The following is a 26168-nucleotide window of genomic DNA, read 5'->3' as shown; positions in this document are numbered from 1 at the left end:
CTGTGTTTAACATGGGTGGTGAGCCTTACGTCTTCTTTTCTGTGGTCACGGGTGATTACCCTTTCATTGGCATCCCTCGGATGCGTTTTGCTTTGAGCTGCCTGTTGGCCTGCTGTGGCCGTGTTCCACAGATTGCTGTGTCTGGTCCTCTGACTGTGGTATTGAGCCGGTGGCTCAGCTCGGTAATGCCATACTGCTCGGAACTCACGTTTGTTGGTTCAGTTTGTTACTGCGCTCTTTTAGCTTGGCTTATTGCCCTAAGAGGTGTTCCCCGTTGTTTGGGGTATGCATACTCCATGTGGGGTACTTGTATGCTATTATATAGCTTTGCTTATCTCACAGCTTATCTCACATGGGCCTGGAGATCCTGTGGGCTCCATGCGTCGCCTGGTGGTCCGTTGTATGGTGCTCTATGTTTTTCCCTGGTGCCATCTTCTTACGCCATGGTCATCCTGCCTGTTGCCTGTTCCACCTCCTTGGGAGGTTGCTTGATCTCCTCTTCAAAAGCGGCTCCCACCTGCCCTTACTGTACAAGGTGTGCTCTGGTAGGGACATGTTCCTGCTCCTGGCTTGTTCTGTCTCTACATATTTATATGTTTATATATTTATGTATGCGTGCCGGTCGCCTTGGTATTCCTTTTCCTATGTCGCCACCTCTTTTTGAGGCTGCGAGGTAAACACCAATATCTCCATGTGTGAGGGAACTTTTCGGAGTTGTTGCAAGCTGCCCATAGGTTCTTCCTTGCTTCTGCTTCCTGGGTTGATTTCCCAATTTGACAAATGCTCCCTTTTTGGTGTTTGACACTGTACGTGTCTTTTCTGGAGTGTGTTGGTCACGGATTCTGAGGCTCTTTCCACAATTTGTTACCTTGGTGATTTTGGCCACAACCTTCGGCTATGCTACTGCCTGCAAGTCTATATTGTGGGTTGTTTCTCACTTTGGCTTCATACTGCCCAGTCGGGCACTGTTATGCTTCTTGTGTAAGCCACTTTAAGGTCTCTGTGGCCGTTTTGCCTGCTGCTTGTTTCTACCTGCTTCAGCGAGTTTAAACTTGATGCTATTCACCCCTATTTTTCCCTTTTTGGGATTGGGTGTGCTCTTGGCGTGTTTCTTGTCCCGCCAGCTGTTCCAAACGCATTGCTCAGATTCTAGCTCTTGCCTTTGGGTCTCTTGGCACGGGCTCCTTCAGCCTTCCTTCTATAGGCTAGTCTGTTAGGCTCTTGTTGCATCTCTTCAGTTTCTTTTCGAGCTTGGGACGGTGTCCTCATCAGTTGCCATTACGTGAAGAGTGGACCTGCTTCCCCTCTCTCTCTCTTCTTTGCTGTGGTATGGGGCTCTACCTGTCATTTTTCAATACCATTATGGCATTTTTAGGAAATCTGCCATCCCGTTATTTCTGCTCTTCCGAGCTGCTTGAGTTGCTGTATAGCTGTTCCGCCACAGCCTCCCCCCTTTATCCGTCACTCTGTTGCCGGATCGGATGCTTGGTGTTTTCTGTTGTTCTGGCGCAGACCCATCTCCCCTTTGGGGTATGGCTGAGGTATCTATTCTAAGTTAAGGAATCTGCAGCTAGATGTCTCTATCAAATGTACGAGTTACTTACCTTCGGTAACGATGTATCTGGTAGAGACGTTGTCAAGCCGCAGATTCCATAACACCCACCCAGCCTCCCCGTTCTGCGAGAACCTTGCCAAGTGGGGTTCTCCGCTGGCCCCCCGGTTACAGTTGGCATTGGCTTTTTCTCTCATGGGTGCTCACATTGTTGCATCCCTTTGAGATTTGCCATAATACCACTGACTCCCTCACAGGGGTTTCTGTCACAATAATACCGTTGGCTCCCTCTCAAGGGTTTCTTATCGGTAAAATGAGGCCTTTTCTATTGTCCTTCACCAGGAGATTCTTCTTCATTTTCTACTCCTGCTGTCTTTCCGCCTTCTCTATTGGCTCAGGGTACTGGGCTCCTCTACGGTAGTCTTCTTGGGGGCTCTGTTCGCTTCTGTTTCAGACCTCTGCTCCTATAGGGGCGGTGCCAGACTTTTCATTCCTACAGTGGACTGTTGTCTCTCTGTGCTCCGTTCTTGTTGGACGGCACAGTTCTACATGGTTCTGACCGTCTATTTTTGTCTGTTATTCTGCATGGTACCAACAGTCTATTTTTGTCTGTTGTGCTGTTCTCCCCTTGTTGTACTAGGGAAGGGTCTTTGCTTAGCTTGCGAGGTTCTTTCTCACAGCTTTTTCACCTAAATGTAGGTAGTGTCTAATTCTATCATTTACGATGGTGTCTTGCTCCATCCTCTTTATTTAGTCACGTATTTCATCCATCGCACACTGTTCCCATACTTTCAGTTTTTTTATTGGCGGCTCCGCGTTGTCGCGGAAAAGTTTCTCCGAAGAAAACTGATGTCAGCGGGCCGGGAGGGACTTGTATGACCTCGCTGACGTAACATACGTGGACGACGTCAGTGCGGGGTCGTGTGGCGCCGTCCTCCGGCGCGCAGAGGTGCTGCTGCAAAGTTTTTTCCAGATCCAGTCTGACGCCTGGGGATATTCTAAGTTAAGGAATCTGCGGCTAGACAACGTCTCTACCAGATACATCGTTATCGAAGGTAAGTAACTCGTACTTCAAAGAAGGGCTTCGGGTATGGTGTAAACCTCCAAAAGGATCTGATTGGCTGCCACAGCATTGAAAGAAAATGTTGTATCCATCATTACAGAACTCTAGGGCTCAATCCTCGAGTAATGAAAAAACAATTGAAAGGTGATAAGGCTAGTGCACTCTGACCCGAGGCCTGTGTGAGGCAAATAGACCCCCGCTAAAGAGTTGGTTAGAAACTGTTGGTTAGAAACTGGTGGTTAGTTCTTCCCAGTCTCTTACATTCCCATCCACAGTTTAATGAATTTATAGCTAGGTAAAAGTGTGGGTTAGTAACGGATTTGTTGATTCATATGCTGTTTATAATACTTCCACCATGCAGAGTTTAGTTCAGAAACTGACAAGTTGTTTACTTATAATATATGCCCATTTGGAATTCCTTCCTAGAGACATCTGCTAGTATCAATGGAAAATTCGTAGTGCAGAGGTTACCCACCCAGGCACCCAAATCCTGACAGTCCATGGAATACGGGTGCATTTGCATACATTTTTCCCTCCACTGCAGCAGTCACTCTTAGTGAAATCGTGGGACTTTCCAAGCATGGTAGTCACATCTCTTGGCAGAAGCATAAATATGGCATTTTTGCACATTCTACTCAGCCAACACCAAGGAAAGATTTTAACCCCAATCCACTCGAAATGGTAGTATGACACATGAAGCAGAAGAGTTTGTAAATCTAGACTTACATTCATAATATAAAGGGTTTTGAAAGAGGGGCGAATTCTTTTGACCACCTCATGTTACACAGCAAAATAGAAACTATTCCCGCCTCATGTTCTAACTGATTACATGCTACTGTGCAGGAAATTATCAAGTACTTATGCTAATGGTACCAGGCATTGCATAAACCTTGATACCTAGAAAACAGAGAACAGGACTCTGTCTTCAGGATGCCTCTCATAAAGGCTTTCATTAAAGGTTTCTAAGCCCACCACACACTGTCCCAGCATCCTTAATGGACTTGAACATTGTGAAAGATTAGCTTATGGGTCCACTCATTGAGCCCACGCACCCATGTGGCTGCAGAGAAATATCATGAAAGGTAGTTGTTTTAGGAGTATCATTTCCCTGATAGTAAATCCTAGGCTACAGAAGAACCCTATTAGAAGACACACAAAGACATGGTTATACTTCACTCACAACAAGTCTTTCTACTAACGCTAGACTCAGAGAGGGCTGCCAACTTTCTACACAAACGTCCATTCAGCTGCAGAAATCTCCTTCTGCACACTCTTGATGTATCAAGAAACCATTGTATAGTAAATTGATTATGCTAGTGCATTCCATACCACAAAACTACTTTTCATTTCGTTCACCTAACCACACAAATGGAAAGCAATTTCTAAATTGATATTGGCCAGATAGATTATCTATTTCAAACCGACGTCCTGCGCACAAGCAAATGGACAACTTGCTAAAATGCCTTCTCCTAATTCTATAGTTAATAAAGAGAACAAAATGGCTTGCAAATGAAATAATTGGGGAAGCCATGGTCATTAGTCCACAATTACCCAAACTTTACTTGTTTGTATTACGCAAGAGTAAAAGCTTTTGCAAGTTATACAGTATCAAACACGTTATTTTGCATCCCAGCACTTTAATGGGTTGGTAGTTGCTTCAGTGTACAGTACTGCAATATAGAAATTCTGCAAACGGAAAATATTAACTAACGGTAACAACTGGTTTGAGTTTGTTCCTGTAATAGATTTACATTTGATCTTCTCAAGCCATGGCTAATACACACTCTATTGTTAGACGCAATGTAGCCAACTCACGCGTCACATAATGTGCAAAAATTTATCTAAGGTGGAGTGGGTGTTCCTGTGCATTGTAGGCTTTAAAGCAACAAGAGTCGAGCCGATGGCTGATACTTAAAAACAATACCTGAAAGAAACACGTTAGTTAGATTCCTTACCTTAGAATATCCCCAGGCGTCAGGCTGGATCCGGAAAGATTTTTTGTCAGTAATACCCTTGCGCGTCGCTAGGCTGCATTGCCGTTTGAGCGGCGGGAGAAAACACCACATTCACCCAATACCCACTTCCGGCAGGACGCGGTCTAGTCGTCCGCCGGAAGGGAAGGTACTTAAGCAATCTTGTGTTGGGGAACGGCGGATTGTCGGCGCCACTCCTTACTACTAAGCGCCTGGGAACTTAGATGTCCTCTATCTCTCTTTTAGCATAGTATATATTTTACCTTTGACGCTTTTATACCTGCCTTTCTTTGTGACTGTGTCTTTGCACTCTCGGTGTCCTTGCCCGATCCGCCGCGGCTGCATTGCCGTTTGAGCGGCGGGAGAAAACACCACATTCACCCAATACCCACTTCCGGCAGGACGCGGTCTAGTCGTCCGCCGGAAGGGAAGGTACTTAAGCAATCTTGTGTTGGGGAACGGCGGATTGTCGGCGCCACTCCTTACTACTAAGCGCCTGGGAACTTAGATGTCCTCTATCTCTCTTTTAGCATTGTATATATTTTACCTGTGACGCTTTTATACCTGCCTTTCTTTGTGACTGTGTCTTTGCACTCTCGGTGTCCCTGCTCGATCCGCCGCGGCTGCATTGCCGTTTGAGCGGCGGGAGAAAACACCACATTCACCCAATACCCACTTCCGGCAGGACGCGATCTAGTCGTCCGCCGGAAGGGAAGGTACTTAACCATACATGTGTCATACGCGCAGCGGACGAGCGCAGCGGGCGCGCCGAAGGCGCGCCTAAGGCAAGCCCGTCTGCGCCCGTCCGCGGCCGACCGGGGCACGGGGCCATACTCCCTGGCAGTCTCCGGCAACCTCGCACATATACTAAGGAGGAGCTCACCAGTCTCCGTACGGAGATCTTTAAGGAGTGTGAGCATGGCATTGTTCTAAGTAAGCAAGATCAGGAACTGCCATGCAGGCATTGTGGATATATCCTGAGCAAACACGCCACAGGGAGCCTTTCTGGCTTTCCCAATTCGCTAGGTGACAGCAGGAAGATTAGTTGCGCCCTGCTCAACTGCAGGTCCCTAAAAAAACATAGGCTAGAGATTCATGATCTCCTGACTGATAACAGATGGGATATGCTGTTTCTAACAGAGACCTGGCTTGACGAGGACTCGGATCCTGAACTAACGGAGGCTCTTCCCCAAGGATATGAAATCTGCAGGCAGGACAGACCCAGCGGGAGAGGGGGGGGCATCGCAATAATTTACAGGGAGAGTATCAAATGCACCATAGAGCCCGCCAATATCGCAGACAGCGAAACAGGAGCCTTCTCCATCTTGATTGATACCAACACGGTTATCAAGGGTCTATTAGTGTATAGACCTCCTGGTGGCAGTAGGGCCTTTATTGACAGTTTTGTACATAATACCATCTCCTCAGCCATGCGCTTCAACAAATTTCTCCTGCTAGGTGACTTCAATTTACATTTTGAAGATGTCAATAATACAGCAGCACAAGAAATGCGGCAAGAGCTGCATACTATGCAGCTCGAACTGTGCTCTACCCTCCCCACTCATCGTCTAGGGCATCAGCTGGATCCCATTTTCAGCAATTGGGATAATATTAAGCAGGAACCCCCCTTACCATTGATATGGACTGATCACTTTCTGGTCCCATTTTGGTTCCATGTGAGGGCTCATAATAATCAGAGCCATACCACTGGCACCAGGAGAAGACAGAGGAAATGGGCTAAATTTTCTCATGACACGTTCAGGGACAGTTTTATCCAGGAAGGTCCCCCCACTGGGCTGGGCACCATTCTCAATGAGGCTTGCGTAACCTTGGATGCACACATTACGCTTGCACTGAATTCAGCAGCTCCCTGGTCTAATAAGGGCCCGGAGTGATTAACTAAATCAGCACCTTGGTTCAATGCTGAACTAAAAGAAGCCAAGGCTGCCTGCAAGCGGGTAGAGCGAGCCTGGAGAAGGGCCTACCTATTAGAAGTAGGAACGCGGTACAAAGTCAGCCTCAAGAACTACCATGCCTTGATCAGGAAAACCAAGGCAGCGTTCTATACCGATCGCATCAACAGGGCTAACTGCTCTACCAAGGAGCTATTCACGATCTATAAAGAGATCTCGACACTAGCTTCCATGGATGAACAGGTGGGCGCCTCGGCACAAGCCTGTAACAAAATTGCTGAGTTCTTCCAAAAAAAGGTGTTGGACATTTATTCCACCTTTCCCTGTGATGCCAGAACAGGCTCCAATAGACTCTCCCCCCATGAGGAAGTCAGATGGGAGGAAGAGAAGGAAGGCTGCATCAGCCTGTTCCATGTCCCAGAGGAGGAACTTCTGATAACAATAGCGAGAGGAATTAAATCCGGCTCCCCCAGGGATCCTGCACCGGCCAGAATATTGGCTAGTTCTATGAGTTTCTTAGCCCCCTATGTCAGCCACATACTCTCCCTATGCTTTGACTCAGGCAAGGTTCCGCCAGGGTGGAAACAGGCAGTCGTGCTACCCCTCAAAAAGAAACCTCAAGTTAGTGCCACTCAGCTCAACAACCTACGCCCGATCTCCCTCTTACCCTTTTTCTCCAAACTGGCCAAAAAACTGGCCAATCAACAACTTACAGCACACATAGAGTCAAACGGCCTCTTTCACACTAGCCAGTCAGGCTTTCGTGCTCACCACTCCACGGAGTCAGCCCTACTCTTTTCTACTGAGGCGCTGAGGAAACATGTGGATGAAGGGCAAGTAGCAGCACTGATACTCCTCGATCTCAGTGCCGCCTTCGACACTGTGGCACACCATACCTTGCTACAGTGTCTGAAGAGAGGGGGAGTGACTGGAAAAGCGTGGCTATGGCTAGAATCATTCTTGGCTGACCGTAGCTTCTATGTGGAGCAAGGGGGCAACAGATCAGATGTCTTTGATCTTAGGCAGGGAGTCCCTCAAGGTTCTAGCCTCAGCCCCACCCTATTCAACTTATATGTTACACCTGTGGCGCTCATCGCTGAGCAGTATGGGGTTGAGGTAGTAACGTATGCCGATGATACTCAGCTGGTCGTTGCTTTGACCCAGCCATCCGAGCAGGCTGCTAGAAAGTTCACATCCTGTCTCCAAGATCTTTCAGGCTGGATGGCCAGTAATTGCCTCCGCCTGAACGGAGACAAGACAGATGTACTTATCGTCGGCAGATCCCCCTCAGTTTGGACCTCGGCCTGGTGGCCACAGGCCCTGGGACCACTGCCGATTCCAAGGGATCAGGTGAAGAACTTAGGCTTCTGGATCGACTCAAACCTGACTTTTGACTACCACTCCCGGTGTGTCTCTGGCACCTGCTTTGCTATCCTTCGCAAGCTAAGAAAGACGCTTGACTTGCTCCCGGAATCCGCTAGGAAAACCTTAGTACATGCCCTAGTCACCTCCAGGCTGGACTATGGGAATGTCCTTTATCTGGGAGCAAATGCAAGTTGCCATCAAAGACTCCAGACTATCCAAAACGCCGCTGCTCGCCTGGTGCTACGGCTACCAAGAAGAGCTCCCTCAAAAAAAGCCTTGGAGAAATTACACTGGCTCCCTATCAAGGAACGTATTGATTTCTAGCCTCTATGCATGGCCCACAGGATAGTCCAGGGGGAAGTGCCCGGGCTTCCTGCGCAACTTGCTCTCTCCCTACATTCCTGCTCGACAGTTGCGATCCCTCGGAGCTGGACTCCTCTCGGCCCCTAGAATTAAGAAAGCTAGGATGGGAGGGAGATCCTTCCGCTCCTTAACTGCCCGTAGATGGAATACCCTTCCCCCCCCCCCCGTCTACGGATAGAATCATCAGAACTGACTTTTCGAAAAGAGTTGAAGACGCTTCTCTTCCCTAAAGGCTAACCCCTCTGCTTTACTTGGTCTCGTTGAGTAGGTGCTGTTGCAATCCTTGATAGCGCGGGGACACACTGGTAAGTGTAACCAGGCGCTCTACAAACTCAGAAATAATAATAATAATAGGTGTCATCTGCGGCTCCGCGTCCGGCGTCGTGATCGCCGGGATGACGTCTTCGGAGTACTTAGACGCCGCCCTCGCGCGCTGACATCAGTTCTTTTTTCCGCGCCAGTAAGCGCAGATCCGGAAAGAGCATACCCGTTAGTCACTTTTTGACTAAACTTTTTGAACTTTTTTGGTTCTAATTTCGAGTCGACCTCGACTCCTGGTGCCGGTAGGGATGCCCGGGTTCAAGCCGTGCGACGCCTGTCACCGCCTGATGTCGGTCACGGATCACCACCGCCGGTGTCTCTACTGCCATGGGGCCGACCATGATGCCGAGTCGTGCCTCGACTGCCGGGCCTTGACCTCGAAGGCTAGGTGGGAGCTTTCCCGCAAGCTGCTCGAGATCCAGCAGTCGGCTCCGCGCCGCTCAAGGTCCCGGTCAAGGAGGAGGTCGAGGGACCGGTCGCGGATCCGCAGCCATTACCGCTCGTCGGTGTCGAAGTCCTCGCATTCCGGTAAGTCGAGGCGCAGCAAGAAGTCGAAGAGACGACATCGCTCTTCTGACTCCCCTCGCCGGTCGCGCGACTCGGCTGAGGGTTCGGGTGGCACCACCCGCGCGGCTACGTCGGAGCCGCGAGAGTCGCATCCGGCCCCATACCCTCCCATCCCTGGGCCCGATGCAACTCCGACAGAGATCCGAGACTTCCTCGAGGGCCATGAGGAGTCTCGCTCCGCCGTCGAGGCCTGCCGGCGCACCTTCGGGCCCCGCAAGTCCGACTGGGGGGCCTAGCGAGCTGGCGACTCTGGCGCCGTCGTCGACTTCGGTCCCGATGCCGCAGGCCCTCGGGGGATCCAGGCTTGGATCCCAGTCGATGCCGGTCGACCTTATGACCCCTCCGCCGGCGCCGACCCCTTCGGAGCCGCCCCCGGCGCCATCTTCAGACGACGTCGTCCCCAGGTTTAGTCCCGTCCGGGCCCGGTGTCGGAGCGGCGCCGTATCCGGCGCTGATGGATGACAAATTCATCTACCGCCCGGCTCCGACCTTTCCACCTGTCTACCAGGAGTCGGATGACGGGGACGACTGGGAGGGGTCTGAGGACCCTCTGGCACAGCAGTGCCAGTTATCTCAGGACTGGGCAGAAGAGCTGGGGGATGCCGGTGGACTTGACACCTCCCCTGACACTGGCTTCATCTCTCCTCCCTCCGTGGCTACGGAGGAGGGTGCTACCTATTCTGTGGTGCTGCGCACGGCTGCCGAAGCCCTTCAGCCGGAGCTTTCTGCAATGGCCGTGAGGACTAACCTCCTCACTGAAGTGCTTCAACCGCCGGTAAGCTCCTCGGAGCCTCTGCTGCAGTTCAATGAAGCACTGGCGGACGTTCTGATGGGCACCTGGTCCAAGCCCTCCACAGTCCCTCCTGTGGACGGGAACGTGGCCCGGCGCCACCGCCCCGAGCGACCACAGCTTTGTCGGTGCACCCCACGCTTGAGAGCCTGGTTATCCAGGCCTCTACCTCCCAGACCGCCTTCCCGTCCGCTCCCCTGGATTGGGAGTCCAAAAGGTTGGAACAGTTTGGAAAGAAACTGTTCTCCTCCCTTAGTTTGGGGTTGTGGTCTATCAACACCGCGTGCCTTTTGGACCCTTACACCCACTCTCTGTAGGATACGGTGGCGGAAGTGCTGCCCCAGTGGCCGGAGGAGGCCCAGACACGGCTCGCCCAGGCTCTTGCCGAGGGGTGGGATGCAGCACGGCCCTCTATACGATGTGGACTTGACACAACGGACTCGCTAGATAGGGCAATTGCGACCACGGTGGCGATTAGTCGCCATGCCTGGCTGAGGTCCACAAATTTCTCCGGGGATGTCCAGAGGGCAAGCAACTTTTAATACGCAACTATTACATCGCACTACACTTACAACGCATGACACTACAACGCATACCATTACAATGCATACCATTACAACGCAGACACTACATCGCATGTCACTACAACGCAGGAATTACAACGCATACCATTACAACGCATACCATTACAATGCATACCATTGGAGTTAGAATATTAATTTTTAACCCCTACACTATCCAACACTTACCCTACTGTTGCACCCCCTGGAGTTAGAATAGTAATTTTTACCCCTATACTATCCAACACTTACCCTACTGTTGCACCCCCTGGAGTTAGAATAGTAATTTTTACCCCTATACTATCCAACACTTACCCTACTGTTGCACCCCCTGGAGTTAGAATAGTAATTTTTACCCCTATACTATCCAACACTTACCCTACTGTTGCACCCCCATGAGTTAGAATAGTAATTTTTACCCCTATACTATCCAACACTTACCCTACTGTTGCACCCCCTGGAGTAAGAATAGTAATTTTTACCCCTATACTATCCAATACTTACATTAAATGTAATGTAACATTATGCGTTGTAATGGTATGCGTTGTAAAGGTAGTATGCGATGTAATGGAATGCGTTGTAAAGGTAGTTTTGTAAAATGCTTTTTAGTGTCATGCGATGTAATGGAATGCGTTGTAGTGGATGTTGCGTTGTAAAAATTGCGTTGTAAGTGCATGCGTTGTAAAAGTATGCGTTGTAACGTCATACATCCTGTCCAGAGCACCCTCATGGACATGCCCTTCGATGGCCGTCGCCTCTTTGGCGACAAAGCAGATAGTGCGCTGGAGCGCTTTAAGGACTCCAGGGCTACGGCCAAGTCCTTGGGCCTCTCGGCCCGCGCCCGCAAACTTCTGCTTTTCGCCCCTTTCGTGGCCAAGGAAGAGGCGCCCCCACACGTCCATCTAGCCACAGGCCGCAGAACCAGCCTCAACGCGGTCATGGACGTGGATTCCGCCGAGGCGGAGCGGGGGGACAGAGAGCCGGTCAGCCCACATCTACCCCAGCAGCATCTGCCTCAAAGCCTTCCTAGTCTGAGCTTTCAGGCCCATTACACGCCAGTGGGAGGCAGAGTTCGCCATCACCTGCTCCACTGGTGTACCATCACATCGGACAGGTGGGTGCTGCAAATCGTCCGAAGGGGCTACTCCCTCCCTTTTTGAGGCGACCCCTCCAGCCATGCCACCGCAGTACCACCGCATGTTGGGGGATCACTTGCAACTTCTGCAGGAGGAAGTTACGGCCCTCTTGGCCAAGGGGGCCATCGAGCACGTTCATGGCCCAGAAGTAGGTCGGGGTTGTTATTCCCACTACTTTCTGGTTCCCAAGAAGGGCAAAGGGGGCCTACACCCTATCTTGGACCTCAGGAGCGTCAACGCCTTCCTCCGGAAGGAAAAGTTCAAGATGCTCACCTTAGCTCAGGTTCTGGCTGCCCTAGACCCTGGATGGTAGCGTTGGACTTGCAGGATGCTTATTTCCACATCCCCGTCCTGCCGGCCCACCGGCGTTACCTGCGGTTCACGGTAGGCCCTGAGCACTTTCAGTTTACCATGCTCCCCTTCGGCCTCACCAGTGTCCCTCGGGTGTTCGCGAAAGTGATGGCGGTGGTCGCAGCTCATCTGCGCAGATTAGGGGTTCCAGTCTTCCCCTATCTCGACGACTGTCTGTTGAAGGCGGGCTCGCCCCAGCAAGTTGTCTCCCACCTCCAGACTACAGCCGACCTCCTGCATTTTCTGGGGTTCTCCATCAACGTGCCAAAGTCGCATCTTTGTCCTTCCCAGAAGCTCCTTTTCATCGGAGCTGTTCTGGACTCGGCGCAGTTCCGGGTCTATCCTCCGGAACAGCGGGTTTGGGATGTTCAGGCTCTGATTCCGATCTTTCAGCCTTTATCCTGGGTTTCGGTCAGGTTGGTACTGTGGCTACTGGGTCTGCTGGCCTCCTGCTGGTACATCACGCCAGGTGGCAGATGCAGGCTATGCAGTGGGACCTGAAGTTTCAGTGGGCCCAGCATCGGGGCAACCTCTCCGACCATGTCTTGATCTCAGAGGGCACTGCAAGACAGTTGCAGTGGTGGCTCACGGACCGCGATTGGGTCAGTGGCAGATCCCTCTCCCTACCCTAACCGGAGCACGTAGTGGTGACGGATGCGTCCCTCCTGGGATGGGGGGGCCACATGGGAGAGGCGGAGATCAGAGGCCTCTGGTCTCCGGTGGAGTCCCGGCTCCATATCAACCTGTTGGAGCTGCGGGCGATCCGACTTGCACTGAAGACATTCCTTCCCTCTGTTCGGGGAAGTGTAGTGCAGGTGTTCACGGACAACACCACCGCCATGTGGTATTGCAATAAACAGGGCGGGGTGGGGTCGCAGACCCTTTGTCAGGAGGCTCTGCGCCTCTGGACATGGCTGGAACATCAGGGCATCACCCTGGTGGTTCAACACCTGGCGGGCTCTCTGAACGCCAGTGCGGACGAACTCAGCCGCCAGTGCATGATGGATCACAAATGGTGTCTGAACTCTGACGTGGCACAAGGACTCTTTCGGCAGTGGGGAGAGCCGCGGTTAGATCTATTCGCCACCGAAGAGAACGCGCAATGTCATCAGTTCTGCGCGTTGGAATTTCCAAGGCGGCACTCGCTCGGAGACGCTTTTCACCGCAAGTGGAGTTGCGGTCTGTTGTACGCCTTTCCGCCTATACCACTTCTGCCCAGAGGACTGAAGAAGATCAGGCGCGACTGGGCCCAAGTCATCCTTGTGGCTCCGGATTGGGCACGAAGATACTGGTATCCTGAGCTACTCAGTCTATCACTTGATCCCCCGATTCGACTGCCTCTTCAGGAGGACCTTCTGTCGCAGCAGCAGGGGACGGTCCTCCACCCGAACCTGCCCAGCCTCCACCTCCATGCGTGGAGATTGAGCGGCGACAGTTGAGGCCATTTGACTTGCCTCCTGAAGTCTGTGATGTCATTCTGGCAGCCAGGTGTCCCTCCACTAAAACGGTATACGCCTGCAGGTGGAACAAATGTGTGGCATGGTGCACAGCAAAGGGTGTGGATCCCCTTCCTGCCCCTCTTTCTGAGGTTCTCCTCTTTCGTCTTTCCCTGGCCCAGCAGGGCTGTGCTCTGGGCACCCTCAAGGGATATCTTTCAGCTATTTCTTTCTTACGGCTTCCTGATCAGCCTTCTCTTTTCAAATCCCCTGGTGTTGCTCGATTCTTTAAAGGCATTACTCGTATGTTTCCTCCTGTCCCTTTCGTAATGCCTCAGTGGGATTTGAACCTGGTGTTAACCTATCTGATGTGCGCTCCCTTTGAGCCACTTCATAATTGTCCTCTTCGTCTTCTGACTATTAAGACTGCTTTCCTGGTTGCCATCTGCTAGACGGGTGAGTGAGCTCCAGGCTCTATCTTCTAAGCCTCCTTTCCTTTCTGTCCATCCGGACAAAGTTGTTCTCAGGACTCGTCCTGCCTTTCTCCCTAAGGTGGTAACTTCCTTTCACATCGGGCCAGTATGTTACAGTGCCCTCCGCATCCCTCGAAAAAGGAAGAGAGGCTCCACCGTCTGGACCCAAAACGGGCGCTGTCCTTCTATCTGGACCGCACAAAACAGTTCCGGGTGGACGACCAACTCTTTGTTGGCTACGTGGGCGCTAAGAAGGGGCGGGCGGTACACAAGCAAACCATCTCTCGGTGGGTCGTTTTGTGCAATAAGGCCTGTTATTCCTTGGCTAAGAAGGATCCTCCTGTGGGGCTGAGAGCCCATTCCACCTGGGCCACAGCGGCTACTACTGCCCTGGGACGGGGAGTCCCTCTGCAGGACATTTGTCAGGCAGCAACGTGGGCCTCGCTGCACACGTTTGCCAAGAATTACTGCCTGGACAGCCAAGTCCGGAGAGACGGCTTCTTTGGCCGTTCCGTTCTCCAGGACTTCGTGGTGTGATCTTGGTTCGCATACCCACCACCTGGGTTGGTATTGCTTGGGTATCTATTCTAAGGTAAGGAATCTAACTAACGTGTTTCTTTCAGATGAACAAGTTACTTACCGTCGGTAACGATATATATGTAAGAAAGATTAGTTCGATTCCTTACCGCCCCACCCATCCTCCCCATTCTGCGAACTGATATCTAGGGTTAAGGTCATCCCTTCCAGGGCCCTAGATTCATGGCACCAGTGTCGGTCTCTTGCATGGCTCTGCGTTCCTGGCGCAGAAAGCTATGTACAAGAACTGATGTCAGCGCGCGAGGGCGGCGTCTAAGTACTCCAACGACGTCATCCCGGCGATCACGACGCCGACGACGGACACGGAGCCGCAGACGACGCCTAGCGACGCGCAAGGGTATTGCTGACAAAAAATCTTTCCGGATCCAGGCTGACACCTGGGGATATTCTAAGGTAAGGAACTAACTAACTAACTAATGTTTCTTACAGATATATCGTTACTGAAGGTAAGTAACTTGATCTTTAAGAATAAAACTTTTAATTGTCCAAAGACGAGCTCTAGGTAGTGCAATGATACAACAACATTTAAGCAGAAATCGGAACAAGCCATAAACAGATGAGTAATGTTTTAAATGTATCCGATCGTTACGCCTGCTGTGCATGAAATGCAACATCTTCTGTGCTCCCATTCCCTTCTGAGAAAAAAACTAAGGAGTTATCCATGCACTCATAGCATCCTTAAAAAGCCTACATTTCTACTATGCCTTTGACCTCCCTGGCAAAATGGCTCTGTAAGGTGCCAACTTACTTAGTCGAGCAGAATCACATTTTCCACTGCCACTTGTATTTCTTCCAACAACTAACCTCTGTACCTCCGCCAAAATAAATACACCACGCTGATCCCTACTCTTCTTAATATATAACTCTACTAGCTTCAAACCGATGTATGCAACACTGCATATTCCACAAAATCTAGAATTCCTAAAAAACTGCAGTTCTGCTCTCTTTGCTGGTTTGCATGACCGCCAAAATATGTCTAACTTGCCTTGTATTCCAACCAGCTGAAAGAATGCCTTATTCTTTTTTTTCAAAAGACTGTGGATAGGCTGTGGCACTGACTGTTCATTGCATGGTAGCCTATGGTCATTTGTTACTGCTTATGTATATTTATATACCACTGCAACGACTGGGATGATACAAGCATGTGAATCTATGAAAGATATCAATACGGGAGAACCGTAGTTACAGGTAAGTAACTCATTTTCATATTTACAACTATCAGCAAAGTGCACATGATTGTGACTAGTGTTTTACATTACTTAAACGAGAATCTGTAAAATTAAACAATTACATGTTTCTTTTTTTAAAAAGAGGTGAGGCAACCGGTTTCTCCTCCACCCCTAACTAACCTCCACAACCTTTCTTATAGTACACAACGCTCCATAACTCACCTTTATATTTACATTTTCTAGCATGCACTTATTCGAGCGGGATCCTCTCCTAACTGTGAAACTGAGCTGTTCTGATTGGATGTGGTATGTTTTAGGCATGAAACCTTTGTGGGATTTTAATGTATTTTTTGGTGGTTCCTGTCAGTTATTTTTATTAGTTACGGTTTCAACCACTTGAGTTCACCATAGGTTGTATTTGATAGCAGGGCGAAGACTTTGGAGCGGCAAAAGATGGTGGTATAGGAAGTGGAGAGGAAGTTCATGAGCCAGAACATTTCTTTAGGAGGGGCCTCAAAGAGCAGCAGCAAACTTTGGTTTGGCATATGAGGAGACTCAGAGAAAATGTTTTTTTGTGGTGCCGAGCGAGGAAAAGAATCTTCTGAAGGAAGGGACATGTGAAAGCGAACCAAAACCAATTAACAGTTAATCAGGCGACAGCACCCTCTAGAACAATCCCAAGAGAGGCTAGGTTCCTCAGATTTTCTACCGCACGTCCTGTGAATGGGAGTCTCCCTGAGCTCTGCTCAGTTTTTTTCCCTGTTTTCTTCAAATTTCTGTCAATATTTCTTCAAGCATGTCTGAATCTTCTAAGAAAGGCCTCTTCAGGTCGTGTGGATCGTGTGGAAAAAAGAGGCTGCATTCAGAAGACGCACATAAGGACTGCATCTACTGCCTTTACCCTCAACACAAGGTAAAATATTGTAAAATATGCAGAACCTTTTCTACTAAGACCCTCAAAGATAGAGAAGGTAGACTTCTGATTTGGCATCAAAAAATTAAGGCAAACTCTGAAGTTCTCTCTGAGGATGAAGAGAGCTCTACCTCATTGACATCTACAGAAACACCTAAGAGGAGAGAAAGATCTCTTGATTCTCCTGAGGTTTCAAAAAAGAAGGCATCAAAGAAATCTCGCCATGAGGAAGAAAGTACCTCACAAAAAGGAAAGTCAACATTTCCTTCTGAGGAGAAAAGCCTTAAGAGGGGCTAGGTTCCTCAGATTTTCCCGCACAAATGTGCAAGTATAAACCTTAGAGATTAAAGTAAGCCTCTCCGGGGAGGAGGGTGGGTCGCATGTGAATCTATGAAAGATACCACCACTGGAGAACCGTAGTTACAGGTAAGTAACTAATTTTCTTCTCCAGTATTGGATCTTTCATAGATTAACATGCTTGTATCAGAGTAGCTAGCAGTTTCCTAAACATGCATGTTTATATCATTGTACATCACCTTTTATACCATAGAGGTATTGAAAGAGATGGTGTAGGACTGCCTGCCCCACCGTTGCTTCGCTGTAAGATGCCATTTCCAGGCAGTAATGCCGCGTGAAGGTATGAGCATTCTTCCAGGTAGCGGCACGGCAAATCTTGTCAAGAGGGACACCAGCAAAGAGAGCAGAGCCGAAGAAGATACTGCTCTTGTGGAATGCGCCTTGGTCTTGGTGTTAAGGGGTTTACCCGCTTTCACATGACATAGTTGGATAGTAGAAGCAATCCAACGTGCGACAGTCCTTTTTGTAACCGCAGATCCTAACTTAACAGGTCCATAGGATACTAGGAGTTGATCTGTTCTGCGTAGATTCTTAGTTCTTTGCAAATAGAATTTGAGGCACCTCCTTACATCTAGAGAGTGAAGCGACTTCTCCGCTGGAGACGAAGGATGCGGGAAAAAGGTGCGAAGAATTATTGGCTCATTGAGGTATAACTGGGATGGCACCTTTGGAATAAATTTAGGATTTGTTTGCAACATTACAAAATCCTCTGTGAAACGTAAGAAAGGTTCCTTAATGGTGAAGGCTTGGATTTCACTCACTCTTCTAGCTGATGTGAGTGCGAGAAGCAAAGCTACTTTCCATGAGAGTTATTTGAGCTCTGATTTGTGGATCGGCTCAAAAGGGAGCTTCGTTAATTGTGACAAGACTATATTCAGGCGCCATTCAGGCGGAGGAGGCCTGATTGGAGGAAAAGTTCTGAAAAGGCCTTTCATAAACTGTTTGATGATGCGAGCAGAGCAAAGAGAAGAGGTATCCAATGTTTGTCTGCAACGAGAGATAGCCGCAAGATGTACTCTTATTGAAGCATAAGCGCAAGACCTGACCTTGCCAGGGATAAAAGGTAAGGCTGTATTTTTTGGGGGTAGAGTCAAAAGGGTGAATACTATGGCGATGGCACCAAGAGCAGAAACGTTTCCATTTCAGTCTATACGTTTTTGACGTCGATTCAGCTCTTGCCTTTGTCAAAATACATTTACAGTCTTGAGGAATGTCTAAATGTTTGTACTCCTTGTGCTCAGGTTCCAGTCATGCAAATGCAGTGAAGCTGGATGAGGATGCAGGATCTGTCCCTTGTTCATCGTCAACAATGTGAGAGATGGAGGAAGGTGATAAGGACTGGACTGCGATAGCAGAAGAAGTTGTGTGAACAAGTGCTGACAAGGCCAACGTGGGGTAATGAGAATGAGTTGGCACGGTTCCCTCTTCATTTTCATCAACACTCTGGAGATTAGAGGATCTGGGGGAAAAGCGTACGCAAAGATCCCAGGCCATCTTATCGAAAACGCATTCCCCCATGACCCTGGCTGAGTATTCCTGCTGGCATAGAACCAGCATTTCTGGTTCTCCTGAGATGCAAACAGATCCAGGTTGGGTGTTCCCCCATTTTCGAAATATGTGGTTGAGAATCATTTGGTTCAGTTCCCATTTGTGGTTCGATACAGTTAAACCTGCTCAGTGCGTCTGCTAGGTTGTTCTTTATTCCTGGGAGATGCTCCACTTTGATGGTTATCTGGTGCTGTAATGCCCATTTCCATATCTTCTGAGCTTCCCAAGATAGAATGGGGGATCTCATCCCTCCCTGCTTGTTGAGGTAATGCATGCAGGTAGTGTTGTCCGTGCGAATGAGGACTGAGGATGCTTGTATCCTTGGGAGGAATGATTGAAGGGCTAGAGAAATTGCTCGCAGTTCCAGAACATTGATATGTATTTTGGAGAGAGAGAGAGAGAGAGACTCCATTTGCCACTTATTTGCAGGTCTTGCAGATGCGCTCCCCAGCCTTCCAAAGATGCGTCTGTTGTCAGAACAAATTCTGGAAGAGGAGAAAAGAATGACTGTCCCAGAGAGAGATTGTGAGGAGATTGCCACCAAAGAAGTGCTTCTTTCATGATCGGAGTTATCCGAACTATGTCGTCGAATGATCCTTATATCTGAAGCCACTGGGCATCCAATTGATCTTGAAGTGGTTTCATTCTCAGCCGAGCATGAGGAACCACGAGAATGGCGGAAGACAACATTCCTAGAAAGGATTGGAGGAGACTAACCGAAGCGCACTTTCTTCTGTGAAGGTCGTGGGCCAGAGACAAAATGGCGTTCATTCTTTACGTTGAGAAGAATACCTTGTTTTGTAGAGTGTCTATCAGTGCTCCTAGGAACGTTATCCTCTGAGAAGGAGCTAGAATGGATTTTTGGAGACTGACTGCCAGACCCAGAGAACAGAACAGTTGCTGACAGAAAGAGATGTCTTCTGAAGCCTGACGAAGAGAGGAAGCTTTTACCAACCAATCGCCGAGGTACTGGAAGACTTGTAAGCCTTTCAGTCTCAGAAAGGCTGCCACAGGGGCAAAGCACTTGGTAACAACTCGTGGAGCTGAGCGAAGGACAAATGGAAGGACCATGAACTGCTAATGCCTGCCACTGTGAACCGTAGACATTTGCGATGTTTGGGGTGGATCGGGATATGGAATTAAGCATCTTCCAGATCCAGGCTCCTTAAAAAATCCAAATGATTCAAAAGCTGTAAAATCTCTTGGAAGAGTGACCATGCGAAAGGATTTCTTCAACCGGTATTTGTTGAGTTTTCTGAGGTCTAAAATGGGATGGCAATTCCCCGTTCTCTTCTTTTTTTCTGAGGATAAGTGAGAGTAAAATCCCTTCCCTTTCTAAAAACGTGGTACAAGCTCTATTGCTCCTTTTTGCAGCATTATCAAAGCCTCCTTCTTTAATAAGTGGAGATGATGAGTTGTCGATTTTTGGGGAGGGTGATGAGGTGGCGTTGTGGTAAATTCTAGGGTATGGCCATACCTTATTATATCTAGGACCCATTTGTCTGATGTTATACTTTCCCATTGGTCCAAGAAAAAGGAGAGAGGGACTTTGTTTTTGGAAGTCAGAGGAGCGGCAGGCGGCGAAGCATTGTCACTGCTTATGGCCTGTGTCTCTAGATTGAACCTGTTGTTTTCTCCTGGGCTGTCTGGAGTAAGCAGCCTGTGGTGGTGCTTGATATTGTTGTTGCTTCTGATAAGTTAGTCTGTAAGAGGTGTATGATTGAGGTTGGTACCTTTGATAACCTCCTCGAAAGGAATAATTTCCTCTGCGCCACAAAATGGGGTTTTCCTGTATTGTAGCACTCCTAGGGCCCTAGCAGTGTCCGTATATGTTTTTATGGTTTGTAAAGCATCATCAACATGCTTGCCGAATAGTGACCATAAAAACGCATATCCAAAAATGTTCCTTGTACCTCAGGGCGGAACATGGTTGCCTTTAGGGAAGAGGTGTGGCGCCGCGGAGGGAAGAGGTGTGGCACAGCGGCCAGTGCGACTGACTCCTGAATCTGGGGATCACGGTTTGATCCCCGGCGCCGGCAGCAGATTAGCCCAGCACCATATGACTCTGGGCAATAGCTTGCTTAATCTTCCTGACGGCCCCTAGCACCTAGAGACCCTTACGGGTGATTGTTTGCGCTTTACAAATTTGGATTATTATTATTATTATAACCCTGGTGTCTCAAAGCACCCGCTCCAGCCAGCTGGCGGAAACCCAAAGATGCAATATCCATGGATGCGTCTATGATCTCGGAGGCCGACCTTTCTCCTTCAAGGAGGATTTTCCTTGCATCCATCCTTTTGTCCTCCGGAATTAATTCTAACAATTGGGCAATATCGGACCACATCTGCCGATCGTACCTGGCTAGAATCGCAATAGCGTTTGCTGCTCGAACAGTTGCCCCTGATGTGGTCGTAAATCTCTTTCCAAGATTATCTAAACGCTTGTATTTTTTGTCAATTCTAGGCAAAACAGGAATAACAGTGGCTGGTGTTTTCATCACTTTCACTCCTTCCTCCCATATGTGATCAACGATAGGGATAGATCTAATCAATTTCCTAGCTGTGTCTTTAAAATCATAAAGAAAGCAATCGGTTTGCTTTACTGAAAGAGATAGTTGGAAGCGTGCCGCTGCTCTCTCAATTAAAGCATGAACACCACTGATGTCCTCTGGCGGAGATTCTACCATTTGAAGAGAAGGAGAAGCTGATTTAGATATGACATAGTCATCCTACTCGTCTCCTGTTTGAGCGTCCTTCTGAGGAGGTGGATCTTCAATCTCACCTTCATCAGAGGTATCTGGATGCAGCAGTGCTACACTAGTATCTCCTCTCTGGGACGGTACAGATACCGGCAAAGAAGTTTGAGGTGGAGTATTGCCTGGCAGTGGAGGTTGAGAAGCAGCAGTCAATGGTGGCTGCGGAGGTGGAGGAACAGGAGCTAAAGGAAAACATGTATGATAGTCTCGTAACAAATCCTGCAGATCTTGAATCATTGCAACAGGCATGTGAACCATAGGTTCGGAGACCGGCTCCATGTTTTGCATCCTTGTTTGTAGAGGAGGATATTTTCGTTGATAGTATTCACTATAATCCTCATCATCATCTCCCTGATACTTCACATGTAATTGTGATGGACTATGCTTGTGCAAACATTCCTTCATCCTCATTAGATTCCTCCAGGAATGTTGAAGGAGGTAAAGGAGAAATTATTGCCGGGTTCTGCAAAATTTGTCTCGTCAACAGTGTCATCGACGAACGTCGATGGTGAATATAATGGTGTAAGCTGAAGAGAAGATGGTCGCTTGCTACCAGGCGTAGTGTAGAATGACTTCGTCGACTGTAAAGGTGTCTGCATCATCCACGAGGATATGATTGGACCAGATACAGCCGTCGACAAGATCGTCGTCATGGCCGTAGACGTAGCTGTCGACAAAACCAGTCGTCGACGGGATGACCATCGTCTATGAGATCCCCACCGACGAAAAAGTTGCAGTTGTTGTCGTCGATGTTGTCATTGACGATGAAATCGTTGGCGGTACAGCACTCATCGTCACCTGAAGCATCGTCAACGAGATTGTCGTCGAAACCGCCAGCGGCGATGGAGATTTCTTCATCGACGATGAAGGAGAAACTTGCTTTGGAGATGATTTTCTCAACGACGAAGCCTTAGAAACTAACTCCGTCAGCGGTAAAAGTTTCTTTGAGACCGATATCTTCATGGACTGATAAGAATAATATTTGTCCTTGTCTTTTTTAAGGCTTTTCTCATCAGAAGGAAATGTTGACTTTCCTTTTTGTGAGGTACTTTCTTCCTCATGGCGAGATTTCTTTGATGCCTTCTTTTTTGAAACCTCAGGAGAATCAAGAGAGCTCTCTCTCCTCTTGCGTGTTTCTGTAGATGTCAATGAGGTAGAGCTCTCCTCATCCTCGAGAGAACATCAGATTTTGCCTTATTTTTTTAAGCCAAATCAGAAGTCTACCTTCTCTATCTTTGAGGGTCTTAGTAGAAAAGGTTAGGCATATTTTACAATCTTTTACCTTGTGTTGAGGGTAAAGGCAGTAGATGCGGTCCTTATGTGGTTCTTCTGAATGCAGCCTCTTTTTTCCACATGATCCACACAACCTGAAGAGGCCTTTCTTAGAAGATTCAGACATGCTTGAATAAATATTGACAGAAATTTGAAGAGCTCAGGGAGACTCCCTTTCCACGACGTGTAGTAGAAAATCTGAGGAACTTAGCCTCTCTTGGGATTGTTCTAGAGGGTGCTGTCACCTTATTGGCTGTTGATTGGTTTTGGTTCTTATTTTTTTTTTTACAAAAGAAGGTGGATAGGCTATGGCACTGACTGTTCATTGCATGGTAGCCTATGGTAATTTGGTACTGTCACCTTATTGGCTGTTGATTGGTTTTGGTTCTTTTTTTTTTTTTTTTTACAAAAGAAGGTGGATAGCTATGGCACTGACTGTTCATTGCATGGTAGCCTATGGTAATTAGGTACTGTTTATGTATATATATCTATACCGTGGGACTCCCACTACGACGACGGGGATGATACAAGCATGTGAATCTATGAAAGATACAATACTGGAGAATAAACATTTCTATTTCTCTTTTTTAAGTCACTTTTTATATCTTTAAAGATGAATTCTGCCTACAACTAAGGGTACTTCTTTTTTGTTTTTAGTATTTTCTTTTTTAAAGTTTGTGATTTGGAAGACCAACATTGACATTTAGTGTTTGCCAGAGCTGAAGCAAGACCATAAATCGGTAGTGCTTATGCCTCACAAAACCTGTGGTTTTGCTACTCTATTTAAAGTTGGGGAAGTGCTGGGTTTCTGACTTCAAAGCCTCAGCTGACTTCAGTGTCGGAGTCCTGTGGTCTGACATTGTCAGGTCATAGTAACAGTCGCCCATTCCTGTTTAGGACGTGTTAACTATCGCTCATTTTCCCTCCCCTAGTACAGAAACACAAGCATGCACAAAGGAAACTCCCTATGGGTCAGGGCCACTGTTTTTTGTGTTCTGAAAAACAACCTCCGGGTTTGAGATTTGTTTTTCTTCCAGAAAACAAAAACATTTTTGGAGCAGATACATTAAACTTAGCACCCGCCTGGCAAAGAGTATCTTCGGTGAAGCGGCTGTAACAGCAACTTTACTGAAGGCACAGAGCTTCCAACCTCACTGGCTGGGATCTGTAAATTTGGTGGGCATCCCTGTACCCAGGGAGCAGGCACGATAGATTCCACTGACTTGGCTGGCTGGTGGGCTGCCTGCCACACGCTAAATGAGGCCCTATGTAAACTAAATGAAGCAAAGGTTAAAAGGTATTAGATGAGAGCTGTTATGAGACAATAAACAGGTGCTTTTTGGATAGAATACATTTTGTGGGCTCTAACGTGCCAATTGAAGTAGTGAGGAATAATCAGTAATATTTAAAGTATTGTTTTCCTGTTTTTATTTGCTCATTGTTGTATTAACGTTGCGGCATGTCCAAGGATTAAGAAGCACCAAAATATCCATCCCATTAAATGATAATATGTGACTACTCTAGGCCAAAAAGAGACATGAAGAGTTGTAGCTGCTTGGAAGTACAGAGCAAAATATTTGTTATAAAACATTTATACATTTTATATTTTTTTGTTTGTTTTTCAGACTATGGATGGCCCGGGACTCAATGAATCTGATTTGAAACATTCAACTTTCCCTCGCTTCTGCGATGAAATAAAAAAAGAGCTACCTCCTTATACTGCATATTTCACTCAAGTTTTTAAGAATAAAACATTCCACGTTTATAAGCTGTCTAAAAAGAAATGATATCGAATTTTATTGCACTATAGCGAAAAACATGACTAAAACACTTCAGGGTGATTACAGATATGTTATTTTTATCCATAGTATTTTGCACTGCCTTATGTTTTTTAATTAGCCATTCTAACTGTAGTGTAATTGGTGAAGGCGGGTTCAGGAAAAACATTATTACAAATATAGTAATCAAAGCATATCCAGGAATCAATTAAGCTACAAATTGTATACATGAACGTTTCTCTAGATTGACTTAAAACTTTCACATATAGCCAAGCATGAATGGAAGAGGTTGTATCCTTTTTGCTAAAAAGATAATATTGGTGCACCCATGTTTACATAATTGTAAATAGAATTGCTCTTGGAGACATCACAATGACCAAATTAATGGTGAAAATTACTGTGATCAAAGTGAATGTAACAAAACATTTCACATTTTGTGCATGTCGTTGATGAATGATTTATGGAAATGTGCCAAATATTGGCTGCTCTGGTAGCTTTTGAGTTCATGCCTTAAACAAAAAATTGACAGATTTACACCCAGACCACAAGTCTTTGGGCGCCAGTTATTCTGAATGCAAGTTCTGGGACCATAGACATAGCACTATCTGTATTATTTATTGTTGTTTTTTTGGAGCCCCATAAAACAATACTTAAGGTTTGCTTTTGAGGGTCATTACAGTATTATTTTAACAGTGATTGATGTTGAGTATCTTAGATTTGAAAATGCTTTGGTTTCTTGATTTTTTGTAGGTGTAAATATTTTCAACCCTGATAGTTGTGATTTACTTACTTTATTGAATTTTTGTTTATCATACAAGTGCCGAGTAAAAACGAAATACTTAAAACAGTATTGTGATTTAATCTACAGCTTACCATGGGTAATATATTTTTTACTGAGTCACGGAGAGGAGAAGACCTATGAAATTACATAAGTGATCTTATTTGTCTGTATGATTTACTGTAAATACCTCTGTATTGAGGTATGCAAATTTCCATACTGTCTGACACCTTTTCCTCTTTTTGCGTTCGAACATTGATAAATAATAAAGGGTTTTCAATACAAATAATTCACTGTGATGGTTTCGTCTTTTCTGAAGTATGTTTGCATAACAGCAATGTTTGTCCATTTCACTTGGTATCATCCATCAAAATCAAAGCAGTCAAGTATCACAGTTCATAAAAACACTATAGAGTTGCTATGTGTTGCCAAATGTGTTTTTACGAATGGGTCTTTTCATGGTTGTAGGAGTTAACCTTTTTGAAAAACTTAAACGCCAAACTTACAAATGCATCCAAACCAGTGGAATAAAGAAAGCTGAAGACAATGGTGGTCCGTAGTGAGGCCAAACTGTTGGTAGAATTAAGTTCGAAGTCATAATGATTGTGCACAAAACAGTCTACATTAGCAGTCCCACATTACTAACTGGAATGTTTTACCATCAGCCCGCCAACATCACCTTGTTGTCCGAAAGTCTCATATTGTCATTTATGGATACAGATGCTACTATATATCTGCAGGCAAGTTGCAGAACTCCAATTAGGAATTTGCGGGGAAAATCAAATAATCTGCATTTCAGAAAGCTGTTACAAACATTGCCCATCAATGATGTGTGTCTCTTCCACCTTGATGACCTTCATAAGAGCCATATGTTGCTTTCAACAGTATTGTCTTTTAACTAGTGCAAAGAAGCTCGGTGTACTTACAAATAAGAGAAACTGACTGTGCCCACTGTTGATGCTCAAAGTAAAAAAAAAAAGTTACTTTTTTTTTTGCCGTTTTTCCTAGACCCTACCACACGATGTGGAATATTGCGCTGCATTTGAAACTAGAATAGGCCCAAGCTTCAAAACTATTGTTACAGTTAAGTAACTAGTTTCGTATCCCTGTAGGGTAGCACAGTCTACCTCTCTCCCA

The 26168-nt window shown here is 47.2% G+C and overlaps 1 protein-coding gene across 3 annotated transcripts in view; it reads left to right on the top strand.

Moving 5' to 3' along the window:
* Positions 1–25320, top strand: part of DPY19L3 (dpy-19 like C-mannosyltransferase 3) — a 428279-nt gene extending 402959 nt beyond the window's left edge. For all 3 annotated transcript variants that reach the window (XM_085637855.1, XM_085637856.1, XM_085637857.1), the window contains one exon: positions 24101–25320. In XM_085637855.1, the coding sequence (XP_085493981.1) occupies positions 24101–24262 (162 nt within the window). In that variant the 3' untranslated portion in view covers positions 24263–25320. The remainder of the gene's footprint in view (positions 1–24100) is intronic.
* Positions 25321–26168: the final 848 nt, after the last annotated feature.

Source organism: Triturus cristatus, chromosome 12 (assembly GCF_964204655.1).
Source record: "Triturus cristatus chromosome 12, aTriCri1.1, whole genome shotgun sequence".
Lineage (NCBI taxonomy): Eukaryota > Metazoa > Chordata > Amphibia > Caudata > Salamandridae > Triturus > Triturus cristatus.
The sequence above is the reverse complement of the archived record's forward strand: the minus strand, read 5'-3'. Positions and strand labels throughout refer to the sequence as shown.